At 34.6% G+C, this 17,545-nt stretch overlaps 1 protein-coding gene across 1 annotated transcript in view; it reads right to left on the bottom strand.

The window, feature by feature from the left end:
* Positions 1-5,048, bottom strand: part of LOC114028475 (cytochrome P450 2C23-like) — a 30,497-nt gene extending 25,449 nt beyond the window's left edge. Inside the window, exon 1 of the mRNA XM_027842715.1 lies at positions 4,842-5,048. Coding sequence (XP_027698516.1) covers positions 4,842-5,021 — 180 coding nt within the window. The 5' untranslated portion in view covers positions 5,022-5,048. The remainder of the gene's footprint in view (positions 1-4,841) is intronic.
* Positions 5,049-17,545: the final 12,497 nt, after the last annotated feature.

The raw sequence follows: 17,545 nt of genomic DNA, 5'->3' as shown, positions 1-17,545 counted from the left end.
GATCATCTTATCATGCACTGCTAATGCTAGAGTGAAAATAGTACTGCATGGGTAACTGCAGATATTCTTTTCTATTGCAGATAAAGAACAGGTAGAGAAGTCCATAAAGAAGGTGACAAGGCCATTCAAACCATGACAAGACATATTTTTATACTTGGTGACTTTAATGCCTAGGTTGGGACAGAGGAAGAGAGTAAAGGAAAATAAAAGAAAGTTAAGACTTCTTCATGCCAACATATCATGAGTATTAAAGAAAACGTGTAGAAAGGCACTGGATTTAATGAATACTAAACTATATAAAAATTGTATTTACTACATTGTAATAGATGTCCAGCTGCCAAGATGGGAAATTTTTAGAATAAGCTATATGTGTGCAATGAGGTCATAAAATCATTTCGATAACAGTCAATGTCATTTGGAAGTTTAATGAGAAATAGACACAGCTTGTAATATTAAAACCTGTTGAAGTTTCAAATACATAAAAAATGATAAAAACAAGGATGTAAAAATAGGAAATGGACAGAGGCAAAGATATTATCCTTGAATATATACATTTCATGCAAGTTTAACTGGTGTAAAGCAGATCCACCAAAGCCAAAAGAGCACAGATACAAGCTTAACCCATAAACATGACATTTTTGCTGCATACAGAGATAGGAAAATAGAAGTTTAGAATACAAAGTAAGTGGTAATACAATACAGAAGAGAACAGTGGAGTAAGGTAAACAGTAATGCTTAATAAATAATGAAAAATCATAGAAGCAGATGTGATACAAAATAAAGTGAGCAGAACCATGAAAATAATATTGATGATGACTACAGAAATATTAATAGGAATAACAATAACAGCTAGCAATTATACATTGCTTATTATGTGTCAGACACTGTGCTAAGCATTTTACAAATAGTATCTTGCTTGATCCTCACATCAACCCTGGGAAAGAAGTGCTATTATTATACCATTTTACAGTTGAGGGAACTGACGGAAAATGATTAAGTGACTTGACCAAGGTAACACAGCTAATCCTTTTCTGATGCCAGATTTGAACTCCAGTCTTCCTCACTCCAGCCCCAGTACTTGATTCACTCTGTCATCTAGTTGGGTGGGGAGATCATTGGGAAGAATAGCAACAGTAAGGATTTGCTCACACACACATTAAGATTAAGTAAGATTTCTTTATAAATGCAAATACAGCAATATATTGGCTCAATACCCTTCTGATTATTCATGACAAAAGACTTACACATCAAGGAGAAATTTCCTCTCCACTGATTTTGGGGATTTTCCATTTGAATGGAAGCCCAGGACTTCTAGGTTAAATTCAAATGGAAATGATTCACTACAAATTCTAGATGCTCCTGTTTGTTAATGGCATTTCACTGATTGAATCAAACCTAGAATACTAGAAAACCACCTCTGTATGATACATGATTATTCAAGATGTTAGCTTAATGATTCATAGAAGAAAAATTAAATTAATAATGAATATTTATTGTCCAGACAAAGATATGGTTCAACATACGTTCCATTGAGTTATCACATTTGGTACAAATAACTTGTAGATGCCTTGCATGTGGGCAGTGAGATAGACCCAGAATTTAGTAGTCCACAAGTCAAACAATAAGCATTTATTAAGCATCACTACATACTAACCACTGCCATATGTGCTGGGGATTTTTAATAAAAGGCAAAAGACATTCCCTGCTTTCAAGTCACTCACAGTCTAATGAGGAGGGGAGGCACAACATGAAAACAACATTGGAGAAAACAATACATACTTATATATGCACGTACATATACATATGATAAATTGAAATAATAAATACATGGCACTAGTGTTAAGGTGGGGGGATTAAGAGAAAGATTTCTAATAGAAGATGGGATTTTAGATAAGTCTTCAAGAAAGCCATGAAGTAGAGATGAGGAAGGAGATTTTCTAGGTAAGGAGACTAGTCAGTGAAGATGCCTGGGGTATAGAAAGAGAAGTCTTGTGCAAAGAACAGCAAGGAGGCCAATGTCACTGACTCACTGGGTACTTAATGGAGGAAATAGGTGGGGAATTAGATATACAAAGACTGGTGAGGTAGAAGGGGGCCAGGTTATAAAGTGCTTTGCTAAAAATAAGATTTTATATTTTGTAAAATATGTTTGAAGATAAATATTCTCCTTGGAATAATGTGTGTATTTGTACAAATATTTCAGTATCACAACCTTGAAAGAATCAAAGTTGTCAATGAGTCAAAGGTTAAAGCAGAAATGGCATGTTGGACAAAAGTGAGGTTCAGGATATTTTTGGTGATTATTTAATCATAAAAATGGCAAGGAGTATTATTTAGGACACATATGATGAGAAAAAAGCAGTTCAGTCATAGAGCAAGGGATAATATAGGGATGTCCAAAGTACTACACTAATAACCGTGAAATATAAATCATCTTAGAGCAGTAGTTCTTAACCTTTTCTGTGTCATAGATTACCTTGGCAGTCTGATGAAGTAGGCCTATATTCCCTTTTCCTGAGGTAAATGTTTTAAAATTAATAAAATAAAATATGTAGAATTACAAGACAAGCCAATTATATTAAACTATAGTTATAAAAATATTCTTCTGATCCAAGTTGAATCTGCTGAAATCAAGGAGTCAGTGAGGCCCAGGTTAAAAGCCATTGACCTAGAGGAAGGCTGCTAGCAAGGGTAGACACACTATGGCTAATCAATGGGAGAACATGGACAAAATTTGCATAGAATGAGAAGACATTTCTGAGTTGCAACCTACACAATTGAGGGAAATACCTAAATCACTGAGAATAGAGTTTCATTGGTATATTGAAGAAGCGTTAAGATCATTGTGCTTGTGATTTATTTTACACTTTAAGGGAGGAGGGAAAGATTTGAGATTTCACTGCTATAGTAACTCCTAGTAAGGAAACTTTCTTTACCAATGTAGATTGGTACCTATTTTGCAATTTATAGTCTTAAAGAGTTGCCTGGGTTACTGAGAGATTAAGTTAACTGCCTAGGGCCACATAGCCAGTAAATGTCAGAGGTAGGATTTGAATTCAGGTCTTTCTGACTCCTATAACAATTCTCTGTGCCTTAAATCAGAGTTGACTACTAGATGACATTAAAAGGAGCAAAATATCCTGGGTGAGGAAGATGATGGTCCCTGCTATATTCTGTTATAGTCAGATTACATTTGTATTAGTGTGTTCAATTCTGAGTGTTGAAATTAAGGATGGAAATTCATAAACTGGCACGTATTGAGAGATTAACTAAATTAATAAGGAGACTCAAATATCAAGCTGTACAAGATTAATTGAAGGAAATAAGGATTTTTAGACTCAAAGAACAGATTTAAGAGGAATATGATAACCAGTTATTTGAAGAGCTATCAAATGTCATAGGCACTAGATTTATTTTCCTAGGCCACAGAAAACAGAATGAAGAACATTGAGTTGGAGTCTGGAAAAGGCAGTTTTCAGCTGGATAGATAGAAAAAAATTCTTCTCAATTAGATCTCTCTTAAAGTAGAATGGGCCATCCCCCAGGAAGTACTGAGTATCCTCTTCATTTGTTATCTTGAAGGAAATTTGAGATTATTTTGTCCAGCATCCTAATTCTGGAGATGAAGAAACTGAACCATAAAGACTTTCCATTATTTGCACCAGGTCACACAGATTTTTAAATATCAGATCTAGGATATGAATCCAAATTTTCTGACTCCAAATCTAATGCTAATACCCGTTTAGTAGAGTATTTCAACCTTTTTGTGTGTCATGGACCCCACTGACAATCCAATGAAACTTACCAACCACTTCTCAGAATAACGTATTTTTAAAATTTATAATAGATGGAAATAGCAAATTACAATATAGAAATGATGTATTTTCTTTCCTTTTCAAGTTTGTGGATCCCTGGAAATCTATCAATTAATGCATGAAAGTCCATAGACAGCAAGTTAAGAACACCTGGTCTATAACATCTTTCCTACTCTGACTATAAGACTATATGACTATATGTGATAAAAGTAAGTTGGCCTAGATAGCTTCTGAGATTAAGCACCCCCAACTCTGAGATTCTGTGATTCATTGATTTCAAAGCTATGAGTACTGTACCTCCTTGACCACCTGGTCAAACTTCAGATATAATGGTCTAAGATGAGTGGTGGGGGCAAAAGGGCTGGATTTCCCATAGCTCATCAGTTGTCCTCTTTTCCTCCTAGTCCCTCAACTAAAACAATTAAAAGCAATAGCAATACAGCCTCATAACAGAAACTAGAGTAGAATAAGCATGTAAAGTTCTATTGTCTTATTTACATGCATAAGAATTTAAATAAGTATAAAGATAAAATTTATATTTATATTTGTCATATCCTAGTGCAGTTAATATGCTTGATAATGCTAATCCCTATTTCTCCCATGTTTCCCATGCTATTTTTTTATGTCTGGAAACAAAATTTTTCAAAGTTAAGCTTATTTTTGGAATACACTTTCATTCTTGGAGATAACCTGTAGATACTTGCAAAGACTTAAGTATAATCATGAATATACACATACACACATACATGAAGACATACATATATAGTCAGTATTCAGTTTTGTCTACAACTTATACTCTTTAAGAATTGTCTCACTTGTTCTTTAAAGCAACATCATCCTGACTCTGGGTCTAGTGCTCCAGCCATCATGCCACTACTATCTCTCATCATGTCAAGAAAACCTTTATGGGATCTTTGTTTCTAATCCCCAATCATCCTAGAATCAGCCACAAGATGCCATTACTAGAGGGCTCTGTAATGGACATTCCACTTAATGGAGTCTGACCGCAAGATTTAGTTCCCTTACCTTACAGAGAGATGTGGAGAAGTCCTTCATGTCTAGCTGTAGCATATTTCCAATGAGGGGAAGAGGAGCTGGCCCAGGAGGCAGCTTCCTTCCTTTATAATCTTTTCTCCACTGTGATAAAATGACCAAGAAAGAGACACAAACCACAAGGGTGAGAGTGGTGACTGTCCAGGGTTCCATTGCAACAATCTGGCCACAGCAAGAAGAGGTACCACTTTAAAAACTCAAGCTTAAAATGCCTGACTTGTTTTTATAAAGTGGGAGTGGAGGTAAACAGCCAATGAAAAGTCTCTGGTCCTACAAGGAAACAGCACATATTTTTCAGTAGCTCAAATTGCAGAGGGCAATAGAGCTTATTGAGCAATATCCAGTTTCAATGTTCTGGCCACCATGCCTGAACCTACAGCCTGTAATTCACTGAATGCTACTTGTAGGGAGCAGGGATGAGGGAGATGGAGAATGCAGAGGATTCATGACAATTTCATTTGTCATGCTTGATCCTTGTCCTTTGCACTTGCTCTACATTTTCTCTTTGCTTGAGGTTGTACTTAATGACAGCCAGCCTGAATTATATTTAACTGTAAGAGGAGTAGATGTTGTTATATTCAGAGTACAACGTGAAAATGTAGAATAAAATTTTCCCCAGTAAGGTAAGAGCAAGATCCATTAAGCCTGGAGGGGTTCTTTGAGAAGCTTCACATGGAACAGCATTATCTTTATTAATAATCATCTTTATTGCCAAGCATTATTCTGACAAGGAACAATAAATCCAGGAAGTAGGGTTGCAAGCTTCAGAATAGACCCTTGGCCAATGAACTATGACCTTCAATTCTTTTTTTTTTCTTAATAATATTTTATTTTTCTCCAATTACATGGAAGGAGTTTTCAGCGTTCATTTTTGTAAGATTTTGAGTTCCAAGTTGTTCTCCCTCCCTTTCTTCCCTTCCCCCTCTCTATGATGACAAACAATTTGATATAGGTTATACATGTATGATCATGTTAACATATTTCCACATTAGTCATACTGTGATGGAAGAAGTAGAACAAAAGAGAAAACCATGAGAAAGAAAAAAAAGTGAAAATAAAATATTTCACTCTGAATTCAGACTCCATAGTTCTTTCTCTTGTTGTGGATAACATTTTCCATCATAAGGCTTTGGGAATTGTCTTGGATCACTGTACTGCTGAAAAGAGCTAAGTCTATGAAAGTTGTTTATTGCAAAATGTTGATAATATGATATATGATGTCCTCCTGGTTCTGCTCATTTCACTCAGCATCAGTTCATATAAGTCTTTCCAGGATTTTCTGAAATCCTCCTGCTCATCATTTCTTATTCCACAATAGAGTATTCCATTAATTCATATACAACAACTTGTTCAGCCATTCCATAATTGATGGGCAACCTGTCAATTGCCAATTCTTTGCCACCTCAAAAAGAGCTGCTATAAATATTTTTTGTACATGTGGGTCCTTTCTCCATTTTTATGATATCTTTGGGATACAGACCTATTAGTGAAATTGCTGGATCAAAGGGTATGCATAGTTTTATAGCCCTTTGGGTATAGCTCCAAATTGTTCTCCAGCATGGTTAGATCAGTTCATAACTCCACCAACAATGTATCAGTGTTCCAATTTTCCCATGTCTTCTCCAACATTTATCATTTTCCTATTTTGTCATGTTAGCCAATCTGATAGGTGTGATGTGGTACCTCAGAGTTGTTTTAATTTGCATTTCTCTAATCAGTAGTGATTCAGAGCATTTTTTCATGTGACTATAGATAGCTTTAATTTCTTCCTCTGAAAATTGCCTGTTCATATCCTTTGACCATTTATCAATTGGGGAATGACCTGCATTCTCATAAATTTGACTCAGTTCTCCATGTTTTAGAAATAGGCATTTGTCAGAGACTCTAGCTTTAAAATTGTTTTCCAGTTCTCTGCTTCCCTTCTAATCTTGGTTACATTGGCTTTATGGAAAACATTTTTAATTTAATGTAATCAAAATTATCTATTTTGCATTTCATAATGTTCTTTATCTCTTGTTTGGTCATAAATTCTTCCATTCTACATAGATATAACAGGTAAACTATTCCCAGATCTCCTAATTTGCTTATGGTATCAGCCCTTATATCTAAATTGTGTCCCTATTTTGATTTTATCTTGGTATAGGGTATAAGATGTTGGTCTATGCATAGTTCCTGCCATACTATTTTCCAGTTTTCCCAGAAGTTTTTGACAAATAGTGAGTTCTTATCCCAGAAGCTGGAGTCTTTGGGTTTATCAAACAGTAGATTACTATAGTCATTGACTACTGTGTCTTGTACACATAACCTGATTCACTGATCTACCACTGTATTCCTTAGCCAGTACCATGTAGTTTTGATGGTTGCTGTTTTATAATACAGTTTTAGATATGGCATGGCTAAGACACCTTCCCTTCCATTTCATTTAATTATTTCCCTTGATATTCTGGACCTTTTGTTCTTCCAGTTGAATCTTGTTATTACTTTATCTAGCTCTATAAAATAACTTTTTGATAGTTTTATTGGTATGGCCCTGAATAAGTAAATTAATTTAAGTAGAATTGTCATTTTTATTATATTAGCTCAGCTTACCCATGAGCAATTGATATTTTTCCAGTTATTTAGATCCAATTTTGTGTGAAAAGTGTTTTGTAATTGTGTTCATATAGTTCCTAGGTTTGTCTTGGCAGGTAAACTCCCATATATTTTATATTGTCTACAGTTATTTCAAAAAGAATTTCTCTTTCTATCTATTGTTGCTAGGCTTTGTTAGTAATATATAGAAATGCTGATGATTTATGTGGTTTTATTTTATATCCTTGCTAAAGCTGTTAATTATTTTGAATAGTTTCTTAGTCGATTTTCTAGGATTCTCTAATTATATCATCATATCATCTGTAAAGAAAGATAGTTTTGTTTTTTCATTGCTTATTCTAATTCCTTCAATTTATTCTTCTTCTCTTATTGCTACAGCTAACATTTCTTGTACATTATAGAATAAAACAGTGGTGACAATCGACATCCTTATTTCAGCCCTGATCTTATTGGTAGTGCTTCTAGCTTATCCCCATTACATATGATGCTTGATGCTTATTGATGGTTTTACATAGATGCTACTTATCATTTTAAGGAAAGTTCCTTTGACTCCTATGTTCTCTAGTGTTTTTAATATGAATGAGAGCTGTATTTTGTCAAAAGCTTCTTCTGCACCTATTGAGTTAATTGTATGATTTCTGTTAATCTTGTTATTGATATCGTCAATTATGCTAATAGTTTTCCTGACATTGAACAAGCCATGCATTCCTGGTATAAATCCCACTTGGTCATAATGCATTAACTTCAAGATAAGCTGCTATAAACTCAAATTTTTGCATCTATATGCATCTATATTCATTAAGAAAATTATACTATAATTTTCTTTCTTTATTTTCACTCTTTGTGGTTTAGGTATTAGTGCCATATTTGTGTCATAAAAAGAATTTGGCAGGATTCCTTTGTCTATTTTCCCAAAGAGTTTACATAGTATTGGAATTAATTGTTCTTTAAATGTTTGGTAGAATTCATTTGTGAATCCATCTGGCCCTGGAGATTTTTTCTTAAGGAGTTCATTGATGGTTTATTCAATATCTTTTTCTGAAATGGAGTTAAGTATTTTATTTCCTCTTCTGTTAATCTAGACAATTTATATTTTTGTAAATATTCATCCATTTCACTTAGATTGTCAGATTTATTGGCATAGAGTAGGGAAAAATAGCTCCTATTTATTGTTTTAATTTCCTCTTTTGTGGTATTGAATTCATCCTTTTTCATTTTTGATAGTGGTAAAGGCTTTTCCTTTCATTTTGTAAATCAAATTAATCAAAGGTTTATCTATTTTATGGTTTTTCATAAATGCAGCTTAATTTTATTTATTAATTCTATAGTTTTATTAATTTCAGTTTTATTAATCTCTCCTTTGATTTTTATAATTTCTAATTTGATATTTCATAGTAGAGTTTTAATTTGTCCTTTTTCTAGCTTTTCTTTTAGTTGCACACTCAATTCATTGATCTCCTTTTTCTCTATTTTATTCATGTAAGCATTTGGAAATATAAAATGTCCCCTAAGTCCTTTTTTGACTGTATCCCATAAGTTTTGGTATGTTTTCTCATTATTGTCATTGTGTTTGATGAAGTTATTGATTTTTGCTATGATTTATTGCATGCCCCATTCATTCTTTAGAATTAGATTATTTTGTTTCCAATTAATTTTTTGTCTATCTCTCTGTGGCCCTTTATTACTTGTAATTTTTATTGCATCATGATCTGAAAAGGATCAATTTAACATTTCTGCCTTTCTGCATTGGATTGTGAGTTTTTTGTCTATCCTCTGAGGCCAATAATATGACCTCCCTGATTTCCTTCTCAAGGAGATCAAATCACATAATCAATTGAACTGGATCCCAGACTAACCAGTTTTTTTTGAATTAAGTATAGAGGAAGTATTCAACACAAAAGCTTCCTGATCATACTTAAACAGAGAATAGGAGTTATATGCTATAAAAGATTTCCTTTTATTTGAAAATCATTGTGTGTTTTTTTTATAAAGTGTGATAATGGTATACCCACACAGAGGAAATGTTTAAAGAGACTGAATAAATTATAGAAAGAAAGGACTAAGAGTAATTTTTTTCCCTGAGAGACTGAATTTAATTCTAATCTCGTGAAGAAATATTATGAAGAGAAATCTTTAGAAGAAATTTTGGCTGCTGTACTGAGAGAGCTAGATGGCTGTACTTTTTTCAGGACTGAGGAGAATTAGCAATATTGGGATAATTAGAGATGATCTTTCTCATATATAATACATTGTAAATCATTATAAATAAGTTTGATTTATTGCTTATTAGACAACAAATTTTGTCACCCACCTCCTTGACATTTAAATGTCAAGACATATATGCCCTGGCCATAATGCATTCCATATATGTGTGCCACTAGACATATAGGCACAAGCTATACATGTTACCTAAGTGAGTGGCTGTTTCCTTCATGTTTCCTATATGTACTCATGTTTCCCAGTTATGGTGCATGTGTTTGTGAGAGAATGTGCCCCAGGTTTATATTGGAAATGTTTTATTCCTACTCTTGTTCTTATATTATTTCAGTAAATTATTTTTCATTGACCTAAAGGTATCTTCTGGCTAACTAGTGTAGATAAGCACATTTGTGGAGGCTCACAAATTATAATTTTGAATTGATACACACTTATAAAGTACCCCAAATCAAAGGTAGCATTTTCTGGTGGATTTATGTGCAACATGAGAAGGGTAGGTTAGGTCGACTCAGGTGGTACAGGGCTAATAATAACACTCTCCACTTCATAAGAGGATTATGAAGATTAAGAGCAATAAAGTATGAAAAAGGGAGAATCAGACCCAAGGCAGAGCCAAGTAAAAGCAGGAACTCACTGAGCTCTCTCAAATTCCACCCAAACAACTTTAAATAACGCCACAGAATGAGTTCTGGAGCAGCAGAACTCATTAAAGGATGGGGTGAAAAAAATTTCACCATAAGACAACTTAGAAGGTCAACAGGAAAGGTCTGTCACACCAAGCTGAAAGTGGAACACAATTTAGTGCAGGCTGCAACAGAGCAGGCTGAACCCTGACAAGCTAACAGTAGGCTTTGGGGGTGGCTACCTTGGTGGCAGTAGCTTTCAGAGCTATGGTAAGGTTACCATACAACTGATAAGAAGAAGATTACAGAGGACCATTTGTTGGAATTAGGTGAGGGACTCTGTTGCATTGCCCATACCTAGTTCTGAGTTACAGTCCCAAGGATGAGGCACTAGTAAAAGTAAAAAATTAAAAAAAAAAAACCTGGGACCTTAGTCTCAGTTCCAGGGCACAAAAGAGTGTTTGTGGTCATTCACAGATCAGAGAACAGGCTAGTAATGCACTGACTGTACCTCTCATTAGATAACACCACCTTGGAAGAATTGAAAGCTTACAGACTTGAAGAACTAGCTCTGAAAATAGCTGCACACACGCAAAAAAAAAAAAACCCAACTTGAAGCTTGGGACAGTGCTCCTCCAACCCAGGAGAAGAACTCAATGTTAACATAAAGTTAAATGTCAAGAAATAGGTTAGAATGACCTGATAACTGGGGAAAAAAAAACCTGAACACAGAAAGTTACTGTGGTGACAAGAAAGATTAAAACACAATCTCAGAAGAAGGTAGCAAAATCAAAACAGCCACATGTAAATAAAAATGTAAATTGGTCCCCACCTCCCAAAAAGAATTGGAAGAGCTAAAAAAAAAAGACTGTAAAAATCAAATAAGAGAGGTTGAGGAAAAATTGGCAAAAAAAATTGATAGTGATGCAAAAAGTCACGAAAAGAGAGTCAACAGCCTGGTAAAGGAGGCACAAAAAATCCCGAAGAAAATAACAACTTAAAAAAAAAAAAACAGAATGGGCCAAATGGTAAAAAGAAGCACAAAAATCCAATTGAGAGAAGGACTGTTTAAAAAGCAAGATTGTTCACATAGGAAAAGATGTATAAAAATTCACTGGAGAAAATGACTCCTTAAAAAGTAGAATTGGCCATATGGAAAAGAAGATACAAAAGCTCACTGAAGAAAATAATTTCTAAAAATTAGAATTGGGCAAGTGGAAGCCAATGACTCTGTGAGACATCAAGAAATAATAAAACAAAATGAAAAGAATGAGAAAAAATAGAAGTTTTGAAATATCTTACCGGAAAAGCAACTGACCTATAAAATAGATCCAGGAGAGATAATTAAGAATTATTGGAATACCCGAAAGCCATGATAAAAAAAGAGAGCCTAGATATCATATTTAAAGAAATTATTGAGGAAAACTGTCCTGATGTTGAAGAACCAGAGGGTAAAATAGAAATTGAAGGAATCAGCTGATCACTTCATGAAAGAGATTCCATAATGAAAACTCCCAGAACTATTATAGCCAAATTCCAGAGCTCCTAGGTCAAGGAAAAAATATTATAAGCATCCAGAAAGGTACACTTCAAGTATCATGGAGCCACATTCAGAGTAGCAGAAGATTTAGCCACTTCTACATTAAAAGATTGGAAGGCTTAGAATATGATGTTCCAGAGGGCAAAGGAGCTGGGATTACAACCACGAGTCACCTACCCAGCAAAATTGAGCATAATCCTTCAGGAAAAAATGTGTATTTAATGAAATGGAGGACTTTCAAGTGTTCCTGATGAGAAGACCAGAGCTGAATGAAAAAAAAATACTTTCAAATACAAGACTCAAGAGAAGCATTAAAAGGAAAAAGTAATCATAAGGGATTCAAAAAAGTTAAACTGTGTATGTCCTACATGGAAGGTGATACTTGTACCTCCTAAGAATTTCAGCATTATTAGGGCAGGCTGAAGGAGTATACACAGAGGGCTTGGATGTGAGTTGAATATTATGGAATGATATAAAAAAAATAAATTAAGGGGTTGAGAAAGGGGGATGCAGTGGGAGAAGGGGGAAGGGAGAAGTAGAATTGGTAAGTTCTCTCACATAAAAGAGGCACAAAAGAGCTTTTACAGTGGAGGGGAAGGTGGGGGTGGCAGGCAATGCTTGAAGCTTACTCTCACCTAAATTGGCTCAAAGAGGGAATAACATACATACTCCATTGAGTGGATATAGACATTTATTTTATCCTACAGGGATGTAGGAGAGAGGGTCAAAAGTAAGAGAGTTGATAAAAGTGTGGGTGGACTGGGGCAGGTGGTGGTCAGAAGTAAAACACTTTTGAAGAGGGACAGGGTGAAAGGAGAGAGAGAAACAGAGAGAGAGAGAGAGAGAGAGAGAGAGAGAAGGATAACAGAAAGGAAAAGTAGGATACATCATTCCTCAACTGATAAATGGTCAAATGATTTGAACAGGCAGTTGTCAGATGAAGATGTTAAAAATACTCTGAATCACTATTGATTAGAGAAATGTAAATTAAAATAACCCTGAGGCACCAACTCACACAAATCAGGTTTGTTAATATGACAGAAAAGGAAAATGACATATGTTGGAAAAGAATATGGGAAAATGGGGGCACTGATACACTCTTGGTGGAGTTATGAACTGATCCAACCATTCTTGAGAACAATTTGGAACTATTCCCAAAGGGCTATAAAAATGTATGTACCCTTTGACTCAGTAATACCAGTATTAGGTCTGTATCTCAAAGAGATAAAAGAAAAAGACCTATATGTATGAAAATATTTATAGCAGCTCTTTTTGTGGTGGCAAAGTATTTTAAAATTGTGGGGATGTCCATCACTTGAGGAATGGCTGAATAAGTTGTGATATGTGATTGTGATGGAATATTATTGTGCTATAAGAAATGACAAGCAAGATGATTTCAGGAAAACCTGGAAAGACTTACATGAACTGATGGAAAGTGAAAGGAACAAAACCAGGAGAACATGGTACATAGGAACACCATTACTGTATGAACATCAATTGTCAATGACTTAGCTATTCTAAGCAATACAATGATCTAAGATAATTCCAAAGGACTTATGAAAAAAATTGACATCCATCTCTAGAGAAAAAAATTGATGGAGTTTGAATGCATATCAAAGCATACTTTTTTAAAACTTTCTTTACTTTTATTTTTTTTCCTGTATTTTCTTTCACAGCATGATTAATATGGAAATATGTTTTACATGACTGCATTTATAACCTATGTCAAATAGCTCGCCTTCTCAATGGGAGAGAGGGAAAGGAGGAATGGAGAAGGAGAATTTAGAATTTGAAATTTCAAGAAATGAATGTTAAAAATAGTTTTTATATGTAATTGAGAGAAAGTGAAATATGTATATTATGAAAAAAGTGATTTGAAAACATTAAAACTGTATAAATATCAGCCAAGCTTCTTAATCATAAAGCAATTTCATTTAACTTGCTCTCCACCAAATGGAGAAATTGGAAACATTGATTTACATTCAAACAAATGCTATGTTGAAAACCTTATCTCTGGACTGTGTACTCCCTACAAGTGATACACTACATTTAGGACTTTATTCCCAAGAAACCACATCTATTTCATTTTGTTAAGACCTTGGTGGAGGATCATTTAGGACTTGAGAGGAAATTAAAACATAAACAATAAAAGTATAAATATAGTCTTGGTGTACTTCCAAAAGTGACCAATTAACTGCTTTAAAGTAATCCCACACTTACCATACTTTGTTCTAACTCATCCTAATTGTGTCAGAATGTATCTGGGGATTCCCATGAGGATTTTCTGTTTTATCATAATAGATAAACAAATGGGTAACATATCAAAAAAGCTGTTGGTCTTCAAAGTGGAAAAATCTTCATCTCTACAGACAATGGGGTAAGGCCTTAATTGTAGATACATGGGGAATGAGGTTAGAGATTGTAATAGGATGGTTTGGGTCCTTGAGAAACACTGTAGCAGTCTAGCTGAGCTACAGCTTCATTTGGTTCAGCTGTTTTTAGCTGTGTCTGACTCTTCATGAACCCAGTTGGGGTTTTCTTGGCAGAGATACCAGAATAGTTTACCATTTCTTTGTCTAGGTGATTTTACAGATGAGGAAACTGAGGTAAATAGGGTTAAGTGACTTGTCCCAGTCACACAGCTAGCAAGTATTTGAGGCTAGACTTGAACTCGAAAAGATGTATCTTCCTCACTCCAGGTCTGGTGCTCTATTCATTGTGCCACCTAGCTACACCAAGGGCTTCCTAAGCAAGGAATAATAAGTGTAATGAATGATGGCAGATTAGACCTCCTGTTGAGAGAATGAACCCCAAGCCAATTTATTCCAAATGATTTTGTTTCTATACAGCGGACAACTCAACTAATATTTAATGTAAGATGGCTGAAGATAAAGTTGAGAAAAGAATATTTGAACAAAACAAAATGAAAAAAGAAGCGAAAGGTTACTACTGCTTGGGGAGAAGAGAAAAACGAAAAGGAAAATTGAAAATGATCAGGCAAGTTAAGTCAGAAGAGAAATACCACAAGGCATCTGAATCAACCATATCAACTCCAATACCAGATTTCTTTTATTTTTTTTGTAGTAATTCATTCAGTAAGTCAGGCAACAAACATTTAATAAGAATTTATTATGTATTATGCACAGTGCTAAACACTGGGGGTAAAAGGAAAGGTGAACAGCAGTCTCTCAAGGGGCTCATATCTTAATGATGGAGACAATGTACAAATAACTATAGATATATAGCATATATAACATGTAAATGGAAAGAAATCTCAGAGGGAAGACATTAGCAGTTATCTATTTACACTTGTCCTCTCAAAATTACACTTTCCTTTGGTGCAACATTCAGAACCAGAATCTATGCAATCAAGCTAGCCATGATGGATATGTAATGGGGGCGGTGTGGGCAAGGGACACTAGACTGGGAGTCAAGTTGGGTTCTTCTGGCAGCTGTGTAATTAACAAGCTGTGTGCCTTTGGACAAGTCACTTAACTGCTGAATTTCCTATCATATAACAAGGAAGGTTTTGATAAAGTAAACTCCCTTTAATCTCTATATTTCAGTGGTTCTCCCCAGTACATAATAACGACTATCCAATTCTTCATTCCTTTCAGAGAGTTAAAGCCAGATGATATAAGGTTTTCATATAATGTATCTGATGAACTTAATAACTGCAGAGACTAAAGATATGCCAAAGAAAAACCCTGTGTGGACTTAAGAAGTTCCATTCCCTGCACGTTTACCTAAAGGAGATATGGTCATTTTGGTTTTGTGATCTTAATTCCTCTTGCTTAGGATATACATGAAATAATAATAATGTTTACAACAACATTTATTTAATGCTTTAATTGCAATGTGCTTTACAAATGTCATCTTAATTTATTCTCAGAACTGAGAGATAGGTATTATTGTTATTCTCATATTACAGATGAGGAAACTGAGTCAGACAGAGTTTGAGTGACTTGCACAAGGTTACACAGCCAGCAAGCAACTGTGGGCAAATTTGAACTGAGTCTTCCTGACTCTGTGTCTAACATTCTATGCACAGCACCACCTGGACTTACAATTTGAGCCAGAAACTAATTTATAACAAAAATCATTTCCTAGAAGGCAGAGTATTCTATGTAAGGAGGCACTGAGTAATGTTGCAAAGTCATTCAGAAGACATAGCTCTACACATTAGCTCCCTGATCCTGGGCAAATGAATTATTCTGTATGAACTCCAGCTCCTTAATTGTTTAAAAAGGGAAGGGAAGGGAATGGTACCTTTCTAGCCCATGTAGTTTTGAAAGACCAAATGAAATTAAATCTTATTTCATGAAAGCATTTTGTGAAAAAAAAATACAATGTATTATATTACTTTGATATTTATTCTCTTGTATTTGTGACCCCAGTAACTATCAGAAACCTGTAATATCGTAGGAACTTAAGAAATATTTGTTGATTGGCTGATATAATAAAAAGTATATTTTTGAACATTGTGAGATCTCTATGACAGACTATTATTACTTAATGTATTTCTACTCGTATTTATGAAAAGCTTTAACATTTTCAAAGTTCTTTACAAATATCCTTATTTAATCCTCAGAAGAACCCTGGGATGTAGGTGCTATTATTATTCCCTTTTTACAGGTGAGGAAAGTGAGGCAGAGGTAAAGTGATTCATCCAGGGGCATGTTTAATGTTTGGGTTGAAGATTATATTTGCATTCAGGATTCCTGACTAAAGATTCAGTAATCGATCTACTAATTCACCTAGCTGCCAAACACAATCTGTCGAAATTTCATTGCCATAGTCAGTGAATTCTGGTAATGAGCCTCACCCCTAGCTAGGCTGATGCTCAGATGATAGACACAAAGCTGTAATGAATTGTCAGCTTCATTAACCAAACACTAATTGAAGAAATATTTTTACACATGAATTTATCACCAATCAATCTTAAAAGCATATAGATCATTTTAAAAACTAAATATTGAAATATTGAAATTTAAGATAAGGCTGTACTCACTTTCATCTTTGTGGTTTAGATAACTTATCAGTTTACATATAGTATCCCCTCAGCAGAATGTAATCTTCCTGAGGGCAGGAACCATTTTGTATATTATCTTTATATGTTCAGTATATTGCATATAGTGAGTACTTAATAAATGTTTGTTGGATTAAATCAGATTGGATTTATTAATTTACATGAGACAAACTATCCCCATGTATTTTAAAGCATCCTGTCTGAAGATACACAAATGGATTCAATGAATTGTAAATTATTTATTTAGATTTATAAGTCCTGGTTTTGCTCTAAAAAACCTTTATCCTATGATTTCATAAGATGACCCTTCGCATGCTCTACACATCGCCAAAGAGGTTATTAATTAGTATATTTTTGATGCCAGGGACTGTCTTTTGCCTTTCTTTGTGGCCTCAATGTTTAGTACAATGCCTGGCACATGCTAGGTGCTTAATAAATGCTTATTAATTTATTGTTGGATCCCTATGTTATACCACTGATTCCGTCCTATACCTTTCTATTCTATACCTATACCTATACCTTTCTATTGTATACCTTTCATCCTATACCTTTCTATTGTATCCCCCATGGCTAGAACAACCTCATCCCATATAATCTCTTTTTGCCCTACTGCAGAGATTCTTAATGTATGTGTGTGTGTGTGTGTGTGTGTGTGTGTGTGTGTGTGTGTGTGTGT

Source organism: Vombatus ursinus, unplaced genomic scaffold, assembly GCF_900497805.2.
Source record: "Vombatus ursinus unplaced genomic scaffold, bare-nosed wombat genome assembly UNPS02004915.1, whole genome shotgun sequence".
Lineage (NCBI taxonomy): Eukaryota > Metazoa > Chordata > Mammalia > Diprotodontia > Vombatidae > Vombatus > Vombatus ursinus.
Note: the sequence above shows the minus strand (reverse complement) of the source record. Positions and strands in the feature narration are given on the sequence as shown.